Source organism: Passer montanus, unplaced genomic scaffold, assembly GCF_014805655.1.
Source record: "Passer montanus isolate IOZ18808 unplaced genomic scaffold, ASM1480565v1 scaffold67, whole genome shotgun sequence".
Lineage (NCBI taxonomy): Eukaryota > Metazoa > Chordata > Aves > Passeriformes > Passeridae > Passer > Passer montanus.
Window position 1 is genome coordinate 2,680,235 of NW_024371815.1, and position 23,820 is coordinate 2,704,054.

At 37.5% G+C, this 23,820-nt stretch overlaps 1 protein-coding gene across 1 annotated transcript in view; it reads left to right on the forward strand.

Annotated features, from left to right (window-relative positions):
- SORCS2 (sortilin related VPS10 domain containing receptor 2) overlaps window positions 1–23,820 on the forward strand; it is a 548,577-nt gene that overhangs the window by 458,344 nt on the left and 66,413 nt on the right. The window contains exons 9-12 of the mRNA XM_039728870.1: window positions 395–484; window positions 10,751–10,930; window positions 16,136–16,282; window positions 17,651–17,753. Of these exons, the coding sequence (XP_039584804.1) occupies window positions 395–484; window positions 10,751–10,930; window positions 16,136–16,282; window positions 17,651–17,753 (520 nt within the window). The remainder of the gene's footprint in view (window positions 1–394; window positions 485–10,750; window positions 10,931–16,135; window positions 16,283–17,650; window positions 17,754–23,820) is intronic.

A 23,820-nucleotide genomic window follows, 5' to 3' on the forward strand; every position in this document is an offset into this window, starting at 1 on the left:
AAAAATTTAGGAGAAAAATAGTGAGATTAGGGTAGGATTTGAAATGGATTTCCCAAGTCAAAGAAAGAAGATGAATCTTAATGTGAAAAATATTGCCAAAGGCTGAATTTATTTACTGATATCATCTGGTGGTGCTCAAAGATTTAGTTGGAATTATGCCAATTTATATACCAGCACGTTGGTGTTACATTTCTGATTAGAAAGTCCAGGAGAAGTTGTGAGTTGACAATTTTCACTGATGTTTATTTGGAATATTCCTTTTGATACTTTGGAACATTGTATTAAAAGTAATGACTACATATTTCAGTTACAGCTTAAATGCAAAACAGTCTTCCATCTCAGGTTCTTTAGATTTATATAAGATGTCACAGAGTTCTGTTTCTCCTTTCTATAGACAACATCAGCAAACAGGACCAAGTATTACGTGTCGTACCGCCGGAATGGCTTTGTTCAGATGAAGTTGCCAAAATATGCATTGCCAAAAGTAAGTGTGCATGCTTTTCTTTCTTTTTTTACATTTGTCATCTTCTCTTTCTATTTAAACTAGTTTTGTTCTGCTCTTTTTCAAACCTCATTATTCTGAGTTCACAATTTCTCCTTGGAGAATTTTTGAATCCTTATTTTTATTTAGAATAATACTTTTTTTTTATTCCATTAATGTAGTACTCATAAACTGTAGAGGGAAATAACATACAACAGCTTATTTGTCATCATTTACTGCAACAGTTTTTGAGCTTTGCTTCCATGAGGCAGTGCTATACACCCAATGGCAATGGAAAGATATAGAGCAAGTGTTCTTGCAAGAATCAATTACGTTTTAATTCCACATGGTGTTGTCTGGTATAAGCATGAATACTAATAGAAGACAATTTTGCTACTTGGCGTTTCTCTATTTCATTAAAGAATCCCAGTATGGACTTTTACTGCACTATGAAATTGCAAGACTTGAGAGGTTCTTCAGTCCCATGTCTTCCTATTGATAGGGTTTCTGTACTTCCATAGTAAATCAGCAATTAAGCACAGAAATTTAAACATGGTCTGATTGATGCAGTGGAATTTTTTGTGCTGCACACATTGTATTTCCCGACTTTACAGTTAGAAGGCTTCTGCAGTCCTGAAGAAAAATAACTGGGAAGTTTGAAAGATCCAGCTGGATAAAACCCTGAGTAACAAGCTCTGACCTTACAGTTCACCCTGCGCCCAGCAGGAGGCTGATCTGGAGGTCTCATGAGGTTCCTGCTTTTTCATGTGATTCTCTGTGATTCTACCACTTAGCAGAGAACTTGGGGGTTTTTTGCATGCCTTGAATTGTATTAGTTTAATTAACTGCTCATCTAAGGAAGGACATTAGAGTACAATTTATTTCCTTTTACTATTATTGTTATAAAGCAAACATTATAATATCAGGTTATTTTCATCTTAGATTTTTTTTATGCTAATATAAATGGTGGTCTGAAGTAATTTTAAATGTACAACATATTATCAGAATCTCAGATCAAATCCTCGGGTATTAGTTGAACAAGGATCTGAAACTTGGATATGCTTCTAGTAGCACTACAGAAATATCTATCTATCTTGACAAGAAATATATAGTCAAAGACAGGTATATAGACCAACAGTAACACAAAGTTATTTCTGTGTTTTTCAAGCCCTTAAGGCAGCCTTTATGCTTTCTTGGGGGAAATTTTAGTCAGGAAAACAACACAAGAATATCCAGGTTTTGAAGGTTAAAATATGCCAAACATGGACACCTCAAGGGACTGCAGCCCATTGAACCCTGCACTGGGACACAAATAAGCAATTAAGGAGCAAAGCAGGGAAGCAGAGTGTAAACAAGGAGCTTCTGACACATTCATAAAGTGTCAGTCACAATTCCCTGGCATTTCTGTCATATGGAGTCTGGATTGTTTGAAATAGTGCTGCATGCTCAATTCTTTGCCTTGGAAAATATGGCTTTTGTTTGTTTGTTTGTTTGTTTGTTTGTTTTTCTTGCTAAGTGGATTACCCCAATCCTGACTGAATAAATAAATTAGAAGTTAATGGTTTCATTTTGGATAGAGTCTGTAGCTACCTAGGAACAGGTTGATTATGCCATTTTTAAAGGGACGTTTTTGTGCTCTTCCTAGTTCAGGCAATACCCAACAAGAGGAATAAAGTAAATATTTTCTCTTCAGCATTTTGACAATGCTTTGGGGAGACATTTCTTTGGTATCTGCACAAAACAGAATTGAAAATTTCAGGAAGAGGGCCTGGAAGCCAGACATACATTTAGAATAGTGGTGAATATGAAAGATTTTAACCTTTTCTGAGAAAGACTTTTTTTTAAAGTGATTTGGTACCTTCACATTACAACAGAAATTTTACATACTGAAGTAAATAAGAACACAGCTGTGAAATTTTTCACAGTGCTATACTTCACTGACAATCATCCAAGTGCAGTAGCATTGGATCGTGGAACTTTGCAAAGACACAGGATATCAGCAAAGACACTGGCCCATTAAACGTACATTTAGAACATGTGACTTTGAAACTGCTTATTTTATGTGGTAGGAGATAAACAGAATGGATGAATTTACAAAGGATGTTTTTTAAGATTGATTAAAACCAATAGCTTTTGAAAGATCTGAGTTTCAGAGAGTTTTAAATATTAAATTTTGCCTAACCAGGAGATGAAGCATGACTATAACAGGCTATATTTCATTTTTCTTGACAGCATGAAATGAGGTGTCAAAAAAATCTCTTTCCAACTGGTCTCTGTACAGAATTTTTGAGCAATGATTGCATACAGGGAAGGAAAACTGTAGCCAAGTCAGAAGATGCTGTAGACTAGTCAAGGCTGTGTCTAACAACATCAGGAGAGCTGTGCCAAAATGCAACCTGCAGCCTTAGGGAACTGGGCTGGGTTCTTCAGATGTTATTCTTTTGCTGCATAGTTTCCTTTCATGATCATTTTGCATATAGAGATAGAATGAGCAGTTTCAGACTGAATAGTTAGAAAATGTTTTTGATGTCTCATTTTCCTTTCAATATGAAAAGGTTGAAAATCGCAAAGAATTTATTCCCTTTTTAAAATATTTTTTGCATTTGTGTCTGAGTTTGTCCAAATGCACCGCCAAAGAGAAATCTAGAAAAGAATAATTTGTCTTTGGACATATCTACAGTCCTCCTTACTTGTGAATGAAAGGCTGCTAAAAGCAGTTTCCAGCCAAGCTTTACTTCTGTTAAGTTTCTGGGCTCCAGCTCCAGAGTGCCACTGAGATCACCTTTTTGTAACACATCATAGCTCTGTGTGTGTACAGACAGCAGAGCCATTGGGAGCCATCAGGATTCAGATAATTTTTTTAACCTTTCTTCTGTGCTGTTGAGAGATCTTTTTCTTTTTTTTAACACTGTGTTTGATACTGACATTGCATGGAATCCCACAGCTGTCTCCTGAATTTGACAAGTGCTGGCTGCTGCCAGGAAAGGTGGTAGCAAAGGCTGGTGAGACCATATCAAAGGTTGCTTGTATGCTCCCCAGAACAGAAGAGGAATTTTCAAACTACTGTTTTCAAGCTGTTGTTTCAAAATTGAACCGGTTTTTATACTGTATTCCATTTTAACAAAATTGCTTGTTGTGTGCTGCTAAAACTAGATCAGAAGTTAGGAGCTCATAGGAAGTGAATACCAAAATCAAGGCAAGAGCAGCAGGACTGCATTTGTGTGTCAGCTTGGCTGGTAAGGCATCCAGGAGCACCCCAGGGGATCCAGCAATTCTCCTTGGGCTGTGTTGAGCCTGGAGCAAAGGTTCAGCTGCCACTGCTGGGAGGGCAAGTCTGCCCAGGGGCACAGGCTAAAGCCCCATCCAGACTGTCAGCACACTTGTATTGCACAAGTTCCTGCAGCTCTGATTGCCCTTGCCTTGAGAAGTGTAATTTGAAGAGGGAGAGAGGGAGCAGTACCTTGGGTCTGGTCTTTGTTCAGGTATTTGAGTCATGCTCTGATGTGGGTAACAATAAAACTGGGAACTAGCTCATTATGAGAGTTTAAGCAAAAGATATTGCTAACAAAAATTTTGACCAAGCCATGGAAACTGCTACAATTTATGACAATTTTATTATTGCAATTTGGAATAATTTGATTATTCTGAGTCCTCTTCCCATCTCTCTTAAATAAATTCCATTGATAATGATCTCTCTTTAAGAACTGATACAAGGTATTGATTTATTCCACATTCATTCATGCCTCCTACAAAATCTTAATGATACAAGAGATTCAATGTTTGTTGTATCCTGCTGCAATACAGAAAATTTAGTTCTGAAAATATATGGTGTGGAAAAAACTTCTTTCATCATTTTCAATCTCTGTATCTATTTTCAATCTTGTGAAATAGGTAATAATGTCAAATTTTTCAGGTAACCAAGATAAATGGAAATAAAGGGTAAGAGTGAACAAAACCAAAAGAAGAAAAAATTCAATTGCCTTAGAAATGGGTTGAAGTCTGTACTTTATTCACGACAATATGAATCTCCTATAGGTGCCTTTTATCAGATCCATGTATTCTTTTTGTTTGGTTATCATCTAGTCACCTCAAAGCACGCCCACCTCTTCCTTGCCTCAGTCTGAATACACATCACTGTTTTAACCACAGTCTGAAATTGTCTGTATCATTCAGTAACAGATCGAAGGCAACCCCTAAATGTGTCCATCCATTAACAGCAGAAGTGGTAGAAGATTCCTGCAGCCCTTTTGTGTGATGTTCTCTAAGGATTTGGCTGCCTGATGTTTGGATTGCAAACTCCTGAGTCTATGACAGCTCATTTAGCAAGGCTCTCAGTCTCCCAATAATTTTTGTTCCACTTGGGAAGGCCCTTCACCACCTCTGCCACTCACTACCCTGGCAGGCTTTGGCTGAGGTTGTCCCCCTGTACCAGGCAGAAGGACAGTTTTTAGTGGCAGCTCCATTCTTCTGAAAGTCCACTGGAATGGCTGTTGAACAAAGAACAAGGGGGAAGAAAGTAGAAATGCAGGTGGCAGTGGCATTTGCTGCAGGGGAAATATTCCTTTCCCAGGCAGTGTCACCACAGCAGCCAGGGAACCTGAGCTATAGCAGCTGTCTGACTTGCTGGGTGTACAAATCCATCTGAGGAGGATTCAAGGAACTGTTCTTTTCTTCACTGTGCAACTTATTGATTTCTCTCCATGAACTTTTTTACTCGGCCATGCAAGGAAGATTAGGAGGATTATCTTTGGGATATGTGCCATCCAGTTACCTTGATTGTGCTTGAGAGATTACAGGAGTATAAATGTGGTACATCTAGAGGTCAAGACTGAGACTACAGAGCCTTGAGTCCTTACATCTGTTCCACTACTGATATATTTACTCCTCACCATTCTCTGTTTAATACATTTCTTATTTCATGTTAACATTTTGCTCAACCACAGCATCAAAAGATTGCAAAGGGGCAGAATTCTGACATCTGACCAAAAATTGTAAGATTTTTGAATCTTCCCAATCTTCCCAAGAATTTTGAATGATACTTTCTATGTCATCAGCACATTGTAGACAAAGGAGCACTGGCGGGCTGCACAATCTTTGTCATCTTTTATAGCCTTTTGTCTTCAGGCTGTAATTGTACTTATTTGTGTCATAGAGTTTCTTATCACAGTCAGTCCTTATATCTTTTCCACTATATATTTACTCCTCACTATTCTCTGTTTAATACATTTCTTATTTCATGTTAACATTTTGCTCAACCACAGCATCAAAAGATTGCAAAGGGGCAGAATTCTGACATCTGACCAAAAATTGTAAGATTTTTGAATCTTCCCAATCTTCCCAAGAATTTTGAATGATACTTTCTATGTCATCAGCACATTGTAGACAAAGGAGCACTGGCGGGCTGCACAATCTTTGTCATCTTTTATAGCCTTTTGTCTTCAGGCTGTAATTGTACTTATTTGTGTCATAGAGTTTCTTATCACAGTCAGTAATATGATAAACTATACTGAGCATTTCTTCAATAGAAAATTCTGTAACGTATTTGCAGACTTATAGGCTGGTCAGTTACTGAATGTAGATGGTATGTGTCTGTATACAATGAAAACAACTCATTTCTCTTCCCTTCCTCCTTTAAACCTCTTTCCTTCTTTCCTGCTGTCCACAACTCCCCCACATCCCAACTCTGTTTAATAGCTTTAGGCTTTTTGGACCAACTTTTGATTGGGTGTTGATTCAGCTTTATGTGATAACAGACTTGACTACACTAAAAGCAGATAATTAATTATGGAAAGACTGATCCTGTTGGTATCTCTGTGTTAGAAGTAAAGAAATAATTTTTAAGCAATGTTTTCAGGAAGAACTATTTCATTGTGTCTGTATACTTGCTGGAAGGGTTCTTGGATGCCTGTGCTTCAGGTCGTGGCTGAACATGCACAGTTCTTTCAATGCCTTGTGCACACCCTCAGACTCATTTATTTAACAGACCGTGTCTGCTCCATGTGATACGGAGTTTCTTTGAAGTGGTGCTCATCTTTTGGCATAAGTTGGCCTTCTGTAAATGCCTAATTATTTTGGGTATCACTTTGAAACTCTCTTTGTGTTATTTGTTTGTTAATTATGTTCTCTGCTATTGATGTAGTACAAACATAGCAGCTTACAAGTCCTCGAGAGAGCAGGAGTGACATGACCTGTCACTGGATGCCTAACTTAATCATGCCAAATTTTAATATGAAGTCTTTGATCAGGATTCGTTTAGCATTTTTTGTAGAAAAGTAATTCTGATTCAACAGATATCCAGCTGTCCTTAATTCTAATTCCATGGGCCTATGAATAGTTTCATAGATTTTTACTGATAAATATACAGAATTCTGTGCTTAGCATGGTCTAACATGTCCCAGTGAAGAGGGAAGGAGGAAGGAAAAATTGTGACAAAGGAATTTGCAAAATAAAGTGCACAAGAAACACCTTAGTAAACAAAACAGTGAAATCTCATGGGGGCTTAGAGGTTTTAATTAAAAAAAATAAAAAACCACAAGAAGTTTTGGACAATGCAGCTCATAGAACCTCAGAACTGTGCAAAAACTTACAGCTCAAGAAGAGATAAAGGGAGAATACTGGTATTTGGGAATAATGGTCTATGTGTGATACCAAGTGACATTGGTAGCTTTGCAAAACCAAAGAGAGAAAGAGGAAAGTGAAAATAGCAAGAGCAGAGATACTTGGGTCAGTAAGGGATAGAGCAGGGGGGACATGGCAGACTTGAGAGGGCAAAAGTAAAGTAGCAGAGATAAGGGAAAGGATGCCCATGGAGAAATGAACATACTGCAGAGGAAACAGCGTGGTTGCTATGGTAAACAGGGGAGTAGGTTCTGCCTTGGGACCTCTGGAAGGGCATGGGCTCTCATTTCAGCATGGAGGTGAAAGAAAACCACGAGATCTTAAATACTGAATGTGTATGAAAATACAGCCAGGGGATACCAAAAATCTGAATAGAGACAATAAGGAATGTTCCAAACCCTGAAGATCTCTAACATTAGTAAAGAAGTTCTTTATAAATGAATTTGAATAAATTGTGTGTGAATAGCATAATTATAGAAAGATGAGATGATCAGTGGCACTTTGAGTAGCTTGCAGAATGCAGAGAGAGAAAGCAGCAGGTCCAGCAAAAGGCAATTGCCGTAGTCCAAGCGTGAAATCATAAAAGAATAAATGCTTTCCTTATAGGATCTGCTGAGGTTACAGCCTAAGGTTGTAACTGTGTCCATGAATTAGATAAAGCAGTAAAAACATACATTCTCTCCGTCAAGATTTTTTTTTCCTCAGACATCCTTTCTAGTTAACTCTTAGGTGACAGACAGTAGGTACTGCCTAACAATGTTTTCTGTGTCCCCTCTACATGTGCTTCTCACCTCTTGAGCAGTGGGGGGTAGCTGGGATGAAGGAATGGAACCCATCCCCTGTATTTACAATCAATTTCTTCTTTTTAAATTCACCTTTCAGTATAGGAATAGTAGAAGAGTGACATAACCATTTACCTTTGTTTTAACTAGATTTTCAGCAGTTTGTGTCACCCAGGATTTTTTAAGATAAGTTGAAGAATTGGCCATGAAATTTGCAGTTTTCCTCATTTTGACAATGACTTTTCCCAGAAGATTTTGTCAGAAAGCACTGGGCAGGAAATGCACAGGACTGTTGCAAGGTAGTATAACTGAAGGACTGCTTTGTTTCTTGAGGGAAAAGAAATCACTGAGAAAGGAAAATAGCTGTAAGGCTGAACTGGAAATCTGAAAGCATAAATTCTGAAAGGAAGGAGTAAAGTTCAAGGCAATGCAAGGGTAATTTCACTTGCTAAGACCAGGATCTGTTAAACTCTTGCCTCAGCAAAGTTGCCAACCAGCAGCCTGAGAGGACAAACATCTTTATTAGTAACAGCCACTGCCAAGAGAAAAGTGAACTCTGATTTGCTGAGTAAACTTTTGCATCCAACCTCTCTTTCCCTCATGTGACCCCCACAGTCTGCCCAAAATTAATCTCCCTGTCCTTGTGCACTGCACATTTTGGCTCTTTGCATGTTGTTTCTGATGGCTCAGCTGCTCCTACCCCAGCCTGGGATGGAGACCCAGAGCTGAGCCTGTCCCCCAGCTCTTACCTCTGCCACCAAGGGCTACCCGAGCAAGCACTGCCACCTCACCAGGGAAAGCATGGAGTGGGACAGCATTGGGGCAGGGAAAATGTCTTGCCTACATTCCCTGGAGGTTTGCATTTGTCTGTGGCACTGTATAAATATTTTATTGTAATAATGCAGTCGTTAATTTTGCAGAAAGCTCCTGGCTTTGTGGAAGATTAAGGGTTTTCTAGAGGTTTTCACATTAAAAAATTGTTTCTTTATTCTTTTTGACTCTGCTTTGCTTCCATACTTATTATTAGATAGTCATGGGAACTTTTCATGTAGTATAATGTGGGCTACCAGTCCTCATGTTGCCCTGGTTTAAGGCAAGAAACGAAACATTCTATACATTAAAGAGACTTTTGAAAGAACCTGTTGTGATCAGTTGCTGTGTTTTGCTGGCATTTCTGGCAGAATCTCTGCTTTGAAGTAATTTTTCAGATTAAAAAAAAAAAAATTAGAAAAAAAAGAGAAAGAGAACTATTCCTGGGATGCTAAACAAAAAAACTACTTTACTACAAAGTTCAAATGAGAGTCTTTGGAAACAGCATTGAGCTGTCGTTGATAGGAAACTTCATTTAGATTCTTTTGTGTTAAGATGTGTCACATATGAAAAAATACTTAAAATTTAACTAAAATATTAGTATTTAATAACCCTCCTCTGTTCATATTAAAAGTCTTTCCTTTGCATTATTTTACTTCTATACGTCTTTTTTTAATCTGAGTGCTTCAGTCACTGTACAGATTGCCTACAGTGTGACTGCCATGCTTTGCTGAGTGCTCAGTGTTCCTCTGTTACTCACTTTCTTCAGTCTTAACTGGATTCTTATGAGTTTTGTTTTGTCTCCTTGAGATCTACAAAGTTGTTTTCTTGATTTCTTTTTTTTTTTTTCTTTAAACCAATTTGTCCTAAATTCATATTGTCTTGACATTCTGGTAACTTTATTCAATATTCACTCCATTGCCTTAGTACTTTTCCAGTAATAAGGTGTCCAGAACTGAATGCAGTATCCCAGCTAAGTTCCAAGGTCATGAAGAGTTTACAGGCTTCCAGTCTCTGTGACTTAATGTCATTTCTTACATAGCCCCAACATCTGCCTTTGTGCTGCCATATTGTGTTGCCAACTCATGTCCCTTTATTCTCTTTCCTAAGCTTAGTTCAGTGTTGCTACTTCCTGATTTATTTCTTCTGTTTAATATTAGTGTTAAATTATTTTCCCCAGCTGTGCATTTTTTTTTTTTTGTCTGAGACATTTGGAGTGAAGAAGCTGGGAAAACTGAAAGCAAGCTGTAGCAATATCCATGCCTGAAATTCTTGGGAAATGAATGCAGAATGTTGACTCTCCTGTTATTACTGTTGTATATTTAAGTGGTTGTGTAGACATAGACAGACAAATTAATGTAATCTACTGTAATGCACATGAGCTGTGTGCATGGTAAGTGCTATATGTACAGTGAACTCCTGTACATTGTATCTGATCCTCTTTGTGCTATGCTATTTTTTTTACCTAATTTTAATTTCTCTATGACTTGAAGATTATTTTTTTTAGATTAGCTTTGTTAATGTTGTTTCATTAAATTCTTCCATTGACTGGTATCCAGATCTTAGAAATCAGTCACTTGGTTTTTTTTGTTTTTTTTGTTTTTTGTTTTTTTTTTTTTTTTTTTTTTTTTTTATTTTGGTTTGGTTTTTTTTCCTTTCCCTGTTTTTCCTTTCAAGAAATCATTTCCTGCTGGACTCAAAGCAGATTACAGATATTGCACATTCATTATTTTTTTCTTTACTAAGGTGGTTTGCACTGCAGTCAGAAGGCAGTGATGAACCACCTTGGATCAGTCAAAGCAGCTTACAGATATTGCATATTCTTTTTTCTTTTTTTTTTTTTTACTAAGGTGGTTTGCACTGCAGTCAGAAGGCAGTGATGAACCACCTTGGATCACTGGGATAGGCATGCTGATTAGTATTATTTTGGGAGTTTATTGTTTTTAAACATTCAGATGTTTCCCCTCCCCCCAGTATTAAACTCTCCTAACCACTTCACTGTTTGTAAAATAGAAATTATGTAAAAAAAATCATCATTATGTATCTTATTTTCCTACAGGACTTGCAGATAATCAGTACAGATGAAAACCAGGTGTTTGTGGCTGTGCAGGAGTGGTACCAGACAGACACATACAACCTGTACCAGTCTGACCCACAAGGTGTTTACTACTCCATCCTGCTGGAGAATGTCCGGAGCACGAAGCAGCCAGAAGAGAATGTCCTGATAGATATTCTGGAGGTAGACCTTTATATTTTTCCATTATGTGTAGTCTGTGTGGAGGATTTTTTTTCTTTTTATTATGAGTATAATTAATTTTAAGTAACGTATTTTCACAGTTGTATTTAAATAGAAAGTATAGGATTTCTGTCTTATTTGTGGCACATTGTTACTACTTACATGTTTCCTTCTGTCCCTACTAATGTGTTCTGTACTCTAACTAAATTCTTGAGAAGGGGTTCTATGGATATTCAAATCCAAACTTGCTAAGTTTTTTTTTTTTTAAGATACTGAAAAGTGAATCTGGCAGCACAATTTATGATTGAAGTAAGAAGCTATGCAGCTGTCTATGTACAGCTTTTTTCTTCTAGATGACTCAGTGGTGCTTCTCCTGACTTAAGAGCAGGACATCTTTTAGACAGTAGGGTTTTAAGTAGTAATCCTGCAAGCCTTGTGCTAGGTTGTGTCAGCTCTGAAAGGCTAAGAGCCAACAAAATTAGATATTGGACAGCAAATTCACTTGCTTTCAGTACGTGTCTTGTGCCAACAGCAATTTCTATGAGACCAACTCAGCTGTAAACAAATCTATCTTGTATTTTAACATCAGTGCACTTGGCAAAATAAAAGACTATAGTGTTTTGGAAGAGTATCACAGGCTGTTATCAATTCCATTCCTGTTTAGGGAATGGAATTTCAGTGTAATGAATTTCAATATAATAAGGTGTACATTTGCTCTGGTTCTGTTCTTTCTGGCCATTATCAGAACATTAAAGTGGCTTTGGTCTGATTCAGTTTGTCCCATTAAATGCAATTTGCCTGGTTTTAATTAAAAAAAAAAACAACAAAAAAACAACAACCCAAAACTTTAAAGGTGCATCAGACTTCTTTGGTAAAGGTTTGCAGCAATTCTGGATACAAGGCACACACTGACAGAACTGTTAAATGGCTGTAATTAGACTCCTCTTGGTGGGGGAAAATAATAGTGTTTTCTTCCTCCTTATCTCCTCCATCTTTCTTTAGCTTTTTCTTTCTACATGGCTGTGGTAAAACAAAAAGGTCTCTCATTACCAGTGATTATTTTCTAGACTCTACCTTTTTAGAAATGAGGCTTCCTAATGAGTGAAGCTACACATTGTGTGTAGCCACGCTCCCACAGGGTGATTTATTGACAGCATTAGTTTGCAGCATTTTACTCTCAGTCACCCCTGTGACCAAGCAAAGGTAAAAGGCAGTCAGGGGCAATCTCTACTCCTTGCATCACCTGTAGCATGTAATTTCAGATAAGTTGTACAGAGATGCTACCCCTGGCTATCTCTTTGTCTACAAGAATTATTAACTTAATTCAGTTACACTGATTGTTTCATAATTTCCAAATGTTTCCAAGGACATATTAGATAATGCAATTGTAGTTTATTGTGTGCTGGATCAATTTGTAGGGTTACATTAAAAAGGAAACATACACATGATAAGGGCAATACACATGGAGCCATACAATTCCAATTTTTAAGCTATTTTTGAAATTGAGTTGCTTTATAGAAGAGCACTGATGGTTTCTAGATAGCTTGCATGATAAATAATTAGTGCTCATCTTGTTTACTAGAATGGGATCAAGTGCTCATAATGTGTGGGTTGTTTACTCAGTATAAAATTGGTAATAAATAAAACACATATTGCAGCCCTTGAGGATGGGATTTATTTTTTTTTTTACCTAATCTGGGTTTTTTTTTTTGGGCAAGTATCCCATCTTGGGAAGAGGAACTTCCAGTGCAACACAGAGACAGTCCTCAGTGGTGGAAAATTTCTCTTTCTGCCAGTGTGTAATTCTCCTTAAAATTTGTACTGTTCATCTTTGTTATCTTCTGACTGCACTTAATCTTTTACTTGTACATCTGCTATAAAATTTTTAATAGGTGTCTGCCTGTATTTGTTTTGTTTAGTCTGCTTTAATTTTTTTTGCACCGTTTTTCTTCTCATGTTGCACATGTAAAAGGGAACAATTTACAAATAGTTGTTTAAAGAAGAGAAGAAAAAAAAACTTAAGTACTAAATGGCTGTCCAAAAGAAGCATGACCTTGAATAATGTGACTTTATAAAAAGAGCATGTCCTTGAAATTGTGACTCCTTCACACTGGCAGCACTTGATACAAATTTGACATTGGCATATTTGCAGAATGTAGAGAGATATTACTAATGTAATATCTCTACATTGGTTCCTGCTGTGACTCCTTATGTAGATAAGAACTACATGAGTTGCAGTACACTTTTTTTCCCAAACAACAAATTGTATATATTTAAATTTTAGTCACAAACATATATTACATAGCAGTAATTTCTACATTTCAGTAACTGCTGCTAATAAACACTGTGGGACCATATGAACTGTGCCTCTTGCTACCAAATAAACAGAATATTTTTGGGATGGAATATCAGAAATCAATAAGGAGCAATTAATAAGTCACAGCAGAAAGTCTCAGAAAATAATTTTATAAGGTACAAAGTGCTTTTCTAAGAGTGCTGGGGAACAACTATCCCCTGAACTGCTTAAGAAATTAGGTACTCTGACAACTAAGCTTGAAGTTAAAAAAAAACAGCAGAAAGGTTCTTTGAATTTCCTCATGTTCAGCTATCTTGAGTGGCTCCTGGGCTGTTCATCAGAGTAACTAAGCACTGCAATGCTGAAATGTCTTCTTTTCCATAGCAACTTACTATTAATGTGAATCTTTTCCTTTCTTGATAGAAAGATACTTATCTTGCAATTTCAGATTAGGGAACTAAGTCAAGGAATAGAATGTACAGGAGAATTTGGGTGCCTTGGCACCACAGTCTAATCCATGAGATAGATTAGACACACTTCATTTCCAGTATTTACAGAGTCAGGTGTGTATTTGTATAGGCCACAGGACAAATGAGATGGAAAATGCTACAGCACTGAGGATGTTTTAAAGATGCCATTTTTTACACACCATAATTTTGTGTTAGTTATTGGGTTTTAGGCTAATGCACCACTCCGAACATGATATTTCTGAACTTGCTCTGAAGATAGATGCCTGAAACTTATTTATTATTTCAAGCAGGGTTTATGCCTTTCATTCAAAGTGCAACTGCTGTGAAGTGCTGGTTGGCTTTTATCTTTTAAAACAGCAGTGAGAGAAGTTAACCGAGACACTGGAAGAAATGTTTTCATAACCTTTCAATGTTTGATAGATTCAAACACTTATGTCCCATATTCTAGAGAGGAGAAGTTACCCTAGAGCTTGGTTAGATTAGAGATGGGAATGGCAATGGAGAAAAAGTTTAGCCTGACTCCCATTTGATGATTATATGGAATTATTAAATATTCATTAAGTGAGGGGGTGTGGAGGGGAAAGAGAGGAGAAACAAAAATAACAATGATGCAGCACTGGTTTTGCATCCACAGAGGAAGAGGGAAACCTCAGTTGCAGTCCCTGATCTAATTATTGTTTAAATATTTAATATTGTGTTCACTGGAAGGAAGACATGCACAGAAATTTTACCCCAAGTCTGCCTTCCCACGTAAATATTTGAACTGCCAGACTTTTCATGGCTGAGCTCTCTCAAAGGTAAAAAATCCCCAGCAAGATTAAAATGATTTGAAAGTAAAGAAAGCAGGTACATAATTTCTTCTCTTCCTCTCCTTTTCTCACCTGCACTGCAAATAGTTGACTTTTATGGTATGTTTGACTTGGAGGTGGTTCTGAACTTTCAGCATCCTGGATAAGTACCCCAACCACATATGCACAGAATTTAAGAATGAAGGAACTTGTGAGAGAGTAGAGTATTTAAATGTTTATACATAATTTTTTTCCATACATAAACTTAAATATAATTCCAAATTCTAGGCTGTTACTATAACCAGCAGGACATTCTTATTCTCTCTAGATTTGGATAAGTTCCTTGCTGTGTTTAATAACAGTGAGTATCAAATCTGTAGCCTGCTGGTAGGGATGACTTCTTTTCACCTTCAATGCAGACTTCTGCTAAATGAATGTTAAATGGAGTCAATAACTGACAGTTGGAAAAAGAAAAGAACAGTAATTATTTCAAATTAAAAAGAAAAGTTCAGAAGTGCATCATGTTATCAGGAGACAAATATTCCTGTTCATTCAAAGAGCTGGCTGTCTTGTGCATTTATTTGTAATGAAAGAGTCAGTTTTGTTAAGAGTCAGCACCCAAGGAGATGAGCAAGCTGTACTGTGCTGGCAATGTGTATCAGTTTATGTATGTTGTCCAGAATTTTTCAAAAATTCAGGAAGTCTTATAAATAATGGCAAGGGAACCAAGAGCACTCTTAAGGAAACCTTCACTTTTAATAGAAGACCTTAGTTCATGCCCAGGGGTGGAATATACATTAATATGTTAATAATTTAAATGTTAGGGCTAGAACTAAACATATTAAGTTATAATTACTGTCAGGTTGCTTCTAAAATTATACCCATTAACTTTGACACTTTGAGTTGTAATAATTTTCTAATACAGGTTGTTTTGAAATAAACTAACAGCGCAAGAGAAGAGGACTTTTTTTGTTATTATTTTTTTTTCTCCAGAGGTTAAACTGGTGAAGGGTGGCTAACTGGAGTGTGGAAGCATTTCAGATGCCAGAGAGGGTGATTCAGCCCTCAATGTGTCTTCCTCAGATGACCTGCCTGTATTTATTTTCTGCAATGGACAAGAGTGCTTCCCAAATCAGTGTTATTTTAAAGTATATGATACTGTGTTATTGAAACCTATTTGTGTGATATGGGCACAGAAATTCAGGTTAGAAGTTAGGTGGTTGTTAAAAATTGCTTACATCATTTGTAGACTAGCATTTTAAAGATGTCCATATTTAAAGAAAATGCAGTGGGGAAATTTTATTGGTGAGACCATGCTATCATAATTTTTATATTTTGCTATATAAACTATTGTGTTTTGCTATATTAAGCATGTCATTTAATTAGCCTTCTGACATGGAGAGAACTGCATATCCTTTTTATTTAGAAATAATCAGTTTGTAATTGTCCTTGCCTTCCCCCTTCCTCTCTTTCCTCTTATATTTTTGCCTTCCTCATATTTTTTTTAAGGTATCATCCGCTTTCCTTTCAGTTTCCAGGAGAAGCTACCTGAGGTACACAGTTCAGAGCCACAAAAGAGCAGCTAATCAGGGATAATCCTTGTTGAAAAAAACCTGTATGTGCTGGATATTAGCTTTTCTTTTCTATGCTTCAGGTCAGAGGTGTAAAAGGAGTCTTTTTGGCCAACCAGAAAATTGATGGGAAAGTTACGACCCTGATAACCTACAACAAAGGCCGTGACTGGGATTTTCTGAACCCTCCAGACATCGATATGAACGGCAAGCCCACCAACTGCAAACCTGTAAGTGGTTCTTTCCATGCATCCTCCCTCTAAAGTGTGCAGAATTATCTGCATGGTAGGATGTGCAGGAATTCCAACGTTACAAGAGCTTTGTGCTGAGTTTAGCAGCCAAACTAGCAGGCAAATGGGCTTGCATTGCATGGGCTGTGGCTCCACAGGCTCTTAGTCCAGTCATCATGTAGAGTGAGGAGTCAGGGCTTTCTGGTGCACTGCATTTCGTATTTGAGATCACTTTGACACAAAGAGTGTCATTTCTTGTATGTCAACAACACAAACCAGTCCAGAATAATCATGGCTGTCATTTGTGTCTGGATAAATGGGGCCCATCATGTGTCAAACAGAGATTACCAATAATTTTTCTCTTTCCATCTCTTAATATTTTTGTTTCATAATAAACCAAGGTTCCCTGTTAAAGGGAACTCCTGAGAGTTGCTTGAAAATAAATACCATAGTAACTTGCATAAAGTATTCCTTTCTTTTTGTAAGATGCTATTATTTCTGTATGTTTTGGTGTCCCAAGTGCCCATAGTATTTTATTATTTGCAAGGCTGTACTGAAAACCTTATATTTTTCCCACTGACTCTCTTCTCCTGGGGACTCAAAGCTCTGCATTGGTGGGCAAAAAAAAATGCTTGTAGTCCTGCCATGCCAGAGCTTTACTCCCTCTCCCCGTGGCAGAAGTGGAGGGCTGGAGCTGCTGGCTCCTTTTTGAAGAGTTCAAGGCTGTGCTGCAAGGCTCCTGCCTGTGGGGTCTGGTGCAGATCAATCTGAGATGAGTGGGACAATGGCAGTGGCAGCAGCTCCCAAGCAGAGCTGGCAGCTGGATTTTGGTAAAGCTCCTGGTCACATTGCTGTGAACAAAATGACCTTTGAGTGCACTGCACAAAGGGCAAGAAGCAATAAATTGCTTAGCAAGGAGACATGATGTATCCAGTAGTCATTACGCTATTTTTCATACACTTTTTTACTAAAAAAGGAATTTCAGCCCAAACAGTTTTTTTTAATAATAATTTTACCATTTACCTGGCACCAACAAACACGCAATACTTGTTGCTGTTAGTTAATATTTTTAAGCAATTATTCTGTCAGAAGGGGGTTTATATGCTGACTTCCTCGGGTTTGGAAATCTTTTTGTTGAGACAGTGGCACACTATGCAGACATCACCAGAGACTCTTGATATAAAGTGAAGGCTGATACTTCATGCTGGAATTTGGCTCTGTGGGAAGCAGCCATTCTTTTTCTTTATGAAGACATACATTGCTGAAGCTGCTCCCTGTCTGGGCTTTCATTTATTCTAGGAGCATGGCTGTAGTGATTTTTAGTAGCAGTGATTTTTAAAACCTGTTCTCTGCTTCTTCCCCCACAAGCCTGATTGTTACCTCCACCTCCATCTGCGGTGGGCAGACAATCCCTATGTGTCAGGCACTGTGCACACCAAGGACACTGCACCAGGGCTCATCATGGGGGCAGGTAAGTGCTGGCATTGCTTTTTAAGACCTGAAATGTGGCCTTCTTTGTAGATCTAGTCCTTGGATTTGTAAGAATACCATGCTAAAAACATTGCCAAAATAAGGCTTTCCTGCAGAATAATCCTTTATGATCAAACAATTCAATATATAAGTTAATGGAAGGCCCAGAGTTGTGTTTTAGACAGATCTGTATCAGTCACCTGGGTGCATCATGCTCTGATCTGCTGTGCAGTACCTCCTTCCCCATTAATGTGGAGGTGTGGTAGTGGCTGAAGGACGTGTCCTGCATTCTTTTTCTCTGGAAGTGATGTTTAGACCCTCCAGCATCATGAATAACCCAGAAAAACTGATGGAAACAGTGGTCAATTCTTAGTTCTTTAAGCCTGGATACAGATAATTTGTCTTGTAATTTTTTAAATTCCTTTCTGCCTAAAGAGAGAGGAATTGAAAGAGGCTGTGTTGGGAACAATGCTGGTTGTGGTTTCTCCATTATGACTTACATGTGGAGTCATGTCAATATGAAGTGGAATTTAATAAAGGAAATTCCATTACAGTGTTGAGCACTCATCAAGAAAAATATTCACATAACTCAGTTTTGTTTTGTATCTTTGTAATCCATCTATTCATTTTATTTAATCTTCTGTTTCTTTGTTTCAAAATTATCTAAATGTTAATGATACTAAGAGCTTTTTAAAATTGTATTATTTTATTCTTATGAATAAGAATTTATGGATTTAGGTGAAATGCACACATGTAGGCTTCTCTTTTCATAAAAGTGCATCTGTTTTTAATGAATAATGGCTTCTGCTTTATCTTACACTAGTCTCTGACAAACAGCTTACTAAGTTGAAAGTTTCCTCAGAATGTCAAGGTGAGAATAGTTGGTGTTAAAACAGAATGACAACTGCCAGTACTGGTAATTTTCAATATAACTGAAGACTTCAAGTTTTTTTGTAATGTGAAGAGAGTTTAAAGTATTTTACTGGAGACAGATCTACCTGGTAAAATACTGCTATGTTTTTATTGGTACAAATCAGACTAAGAATTTATGCAATGCTCTTGTAGACATATTCCTAATATGTATTCAGGTCAATCTTCATGAATTCAAATGTTTCAAAAAACGTCTTCCATTTCAAATGTGTTCTTTTTTCGTGGAAGCACTCAAAATGTAGGTTCTTAATTTTAACCTCATCATATCATGTTTAAATGCCTTCCAGTAGCAAATTAATCAGTGAGATTTAATTAGCCCATGATGCCTTAATTTTTCTTTCTCTTTGCACTGTAATCTGATGTGTTGAACAGATATTTGTTGCGATGTTAGGTTGTTTCCTTTTGTTTAGGGTTTGTAGATGTTTTTTAAGTGCACTGTTCTCTGAGACCATACTAGGGAGGGCAGGTTGTAGAAGTGCATTTCGCCCTTAATTCCCTTCTGAAATGAGTTGACATTTTATCACTGTGACATTGTCTGTGTGTCACTGTGTGTCACTGTGATATACTCTGCCAGGTAGAGAACTTGTCAACAGCTTTCCTCAACATGATGAGGAGGGAGTGGTTTTGATAACATCCTGATATCATGAAGAATTGAACTAATATGTTAAATTTGACTTGCCTATGGAGCAACCAGTAATATATTGGGAATGGTAGAAGGCACCCTTGCTCATTTGCAAGCCACCATGTTGTTAGCTACCTAAAAAGCTGGGAGGGGTTGTGTGAACGTGGGAAAAATTTGAGTGCAAGAGAGTACAGCGTGTCCATTTTCTGGCAGAAGAAAACATTCTGTAACTAAAACAGAGCAAAGGGATCTATTTTGGAGCCTTAAGCAGCGTGTCCATTTTCTGGTAGAAGAAAACATTCTGTAGCTAAAAACAGAGCAAAGGGATCTATTTTGGAGCCTTAAAAATACTGTAGAGCAACTGCATCCCCTTGCCAAAAGATGACCTGAATCAACTCTGATTTTGACTTGCATTTACATTATTTGGATGCCCAGGTCATCTGGATTCAGTGCATGTGCTCAGTCTTATCTGGCAAACCTGATACCCTTGTAAACTTACACTTCTTATCAGAAATGGTTTGCGTAGAGTGAGCTTGAATTTCCTTTGGCCTGATCCTTGAAACTGATAATCCTATACGAATCAACATAAGTATTAGGTTCTTGGTAGATCCAAGAATCAGATTATTTGGGCCACATCACACACTATTGGAATTTTACTGTTAGATTTAGGGAGAGCACATCTTCTGGAAATGACTGAAGATGATAAGATCCGTGAATGTCAGTTGATCACAGCATGTCTAGGACTCATCAGTGCCTTGTGCTGTAAAAAGCAAAATTATTCTTGGTGTGAAATAGGTAAATAATTGCCAACAGAGAGAGGGAATTATTAATACTCTGGCAAAATACTGTACAGTGACATTATTAATACGACTGCGTACAATTCTGATAATCAATTTTCAGGACCAGTGAGCAGGTGCTAAGAAGGTCTCTTTGGCAGTTGATGGAAATAGAGAATATTTACTAGGAAAAACCCCCCCATTAGATGAAAAACTAAAGGACAATAAAGAATATTATTTTTTTTTTCCCCTGGATGTAACTATGGGGTAGGAACGAGTAATGCAAACAAGTGGATAAGAACTGGAAATATGGTTCCAAAGCATAAGAACCCTATCAATCAAAAAGGAAAAAAAAAAGAAAAAAAAGAAAAAAAAATCCCTTTAAAAAGTGGATTTTGGCTTCTTTCTGGGAAGCTTATACAACACAGCTGCTTTTGGTAATGGAAAAGCTATTCTGTGACTTAAGTACAGTTTTGATATGGAAAATGCTGGAAAAATCAGAGATCGGAGACTATTGAATATTGTTTTAATTTCAAAAAAGGAATAATTAACTGGTGAACTGCATTAACACCTAGAAAACTGGGAAAATATAACATCTTTAATAAAATTATAAAATTGCATCCTTTTAAACTCATGTTTACAAATAAAAACCCCACTCTATTAAACTTGCATAAATAGGTCTCAGGAACTCATATTTTTAGCTTATGTCTATATAAAAATTGTTCAGACAGAATATTAAATTTTGTAGCCCCATATGAAAGTGGTATTTTAAATAACTGCTTTGCTCTCTTTAAGAAATGTAATAGGATTTTGCATTTGCATTTGATTTTTGTGCATTTTAATCTTGGCAATGACTTCTATTTCTCACAGCATCAGCTATGAAATGTGTGTCAATTGATGTGTAAATTGTTACTATAAACTTGCTACGGACTTTTCTATGAAAAATGTTTAGAGAAGTGTAGCTTTTTCAGGTGCTAGTTTACAATAATTGCCTGCTTAGCTTCCAATCCAGATGGCAAATCAAGCAAGCAGTATATTCTGTGCATTCACACAAATTGAGGAAGTGCTGGAGAAGTTCTGTTTACTTTTTCTCATATCAGGGCCAAATATAATTGCATACATTGTGGTGACTTTCTATAATTTTTCACAGAACGCACTAGGATATCTCTGTCAAAAAAGGATAAGGGAACAGGGAGATGATTGAGCATTTTCCAGTACATTTTGGATTGAACATCCTGAAGTTCCTTTAAATTTTTTTGTTACATTCCTCAATTCTGACTCTCTACTCCCTCATATGAACACATCTCCAGCTTGCCAGGCAAAACTGTGTGTCTGGGAGATTTAAATACAAATTGGTTGTATGTTTGTTCTATACTGTGACTACAAGATTGTAAACCATGAAATTTTAACTTATTGTGCATGGCCTTAAGGCATGTTACAACTGTATTAATTACCAGTAATCCAGGCAAGGCACATCTCTGTTTTTGGAGTAGGTGTCTGCCTGTATGCTAAATTTAAGTGATTGGAAAAGATTTTCCATATTAGAAGGATTATCTAAGTGTTGCATATGGGGATTATTTCTTCTTACTGTAAACATGTCCAAAGTCACATATAAAAATATGGGTAAACACAGCAATAACTAGCAAGTAAAACATGTAAATTAATGGTAAATTTTAAATGAAGTAATCTTCCATATTTTTTGTGCCCCAGTAAGAACCTGCCAAAATTTCTCTCTTGAGATCTGTTTTGAGAGCTGTGTTTCCCACAGCTATACCACCTTTCCAGAGAACTTTGCTGGCCACCAGACATCACTGAAAAACTGTTTTCTTTCACATCCCTGTGGTACCAGCTGCTAAACTGTCATGTGCAGAGTTATAAAAAGCTTGGGAAAAAAGCTATGTTGAACAGTAGTTAGTGCCTCTGTATTCCAGTTTTTGGTACTGCCACCCTGCAAGGGTGGAACACATGATTTTATGCAGTTGCCTTAAATCAGCCTTTACTCAGGACAAGTGAAAAAGCAAAAGATTTAATGCATACCAAAACACAGTTTGAAAAGGTTTCTAAGAGTGTAAGTAATGGAAATAAAAAATTGCTGGTTTTAATGAAAAACTGAAAAAGGCAGGCTAAAATGTTTCCTTTTGCTTCCTGAATAGAAGAACATAACAGCAGAGAAAAACTGACTTAGGTTGTGTCCATCTAGCAGAGTGTTCTGGCTGTGTTGGTGGCAAAAGCCTTTGTGAGGGTGTTTAAGGACAATTCAGGTGTGTATCATCCCCCAGGCATTAGAGAAGACACACAAATGAGTCATTTAGTAACAAAGAGAATATAAAATATTGTCAGGACAAGTGAAAAAATAAAACAAGATTTCATGTATACCAAAACACAGTTTGAAAAGGTTTTTAAGAATGCAAGAAAAGGAAATGAAAAATTACTGTTCTTAATCAAAAACTGAAAAAGGCAGGCCAAAATATTTCCTTTTGCTTCCTGAATAGAAGCCGTGTCAGAACATAACAGCAGAGCAAAACTGAGTCAGGCTGAGTCCATCTAGCACAGTGTCCTGGCTGTGTTGGTGGTTTGGGAGAGTTTTTAAGGACTATTCAGGTGTGTATCATCCCCCAGGCATTGGAGAAGACACACAAATGAGTCATTTAGTAACAAAAACAACACAAAATATTGTAAGATAAATTTGAGACATTTCTGTATTACAAACAAAACTCACTGAAACTGGATGGCAAACACTCTGTGTCATGTGTCAGAGAAGTTTTCAGGGCACTCAGATCAGAAGTCATGTTAGAATGGTAACATTTGTAGCTGTGGCTAATAAAGCCTTGGTATGGTTTAAGTCCAGTCGGTAACTAAGCATCACACAGCTCCTTGTTCACTTCCCCTCCAGGAGGATGGGGGGAAGGGAATTGGGAGGGTAAAAGTGAGGAAACTCATGGATTGAGATAACAGCAGCTTAAATAAATGAAATAAATAGTAATAATAAATGGAAATGAAAAGAGAAATGAGAGAGAGAAACTAAATCCAAGAAAGAAAAGTGATGTAAATGAAAGCAGTTGCTCAACTCCAGCCACCTGGAGCCCAGCCTGTCCCTGAGCAGTACCCCTGCACCAACCTCTCTCCCGGTTTATTGCTGACCATGCTGACACATGGCCTGGAATATCCCCAGGTCAGCTGGGGTCATTTGTCCTGGCTGTGCCCATTTCCAGTTCCTTGGGCACCCTCTGCATCCTCACTGGTGGAGTGGGGTGAGGAGCAGAAAAGGCCTTGACTCTGTGTAAGCACTGCAGTACTGGAAACATCTTTGTATTGTCATCAACACCCTTCCCAGTACAGGTCCAAAACACACCCCTGTACCTGGTACTGTGGAGAAAATTAACTCCACCACAGCCCAAACCAGCGCATGCCTGCAGCTGATTCCCCATTCCAGCTGCAGTTACTTTTTCAGTATGAACCCGAGTTGCCTTCAGTGTATTAGATTACATTTACCTGCTCCCCCAGATGGACTTTGAGATCTAACACAGACCCAATATCATGATAGAAAAGTTTCTGTGCTGTAGTGGCACAGCTGAGGAATTACTGCAGATATTTACAGTTGCAATAAGAAGCACAGATTTTGGTGTGGCCCACCAGGCAAAGTAGCACACTGATATTTGGGGGGTGAGGTACAGTGCAAACACTTCAGGACGTGGTGGGAATGGTAATTAAACATTGTTGTCTTCCAGTCTTGGGTTGGG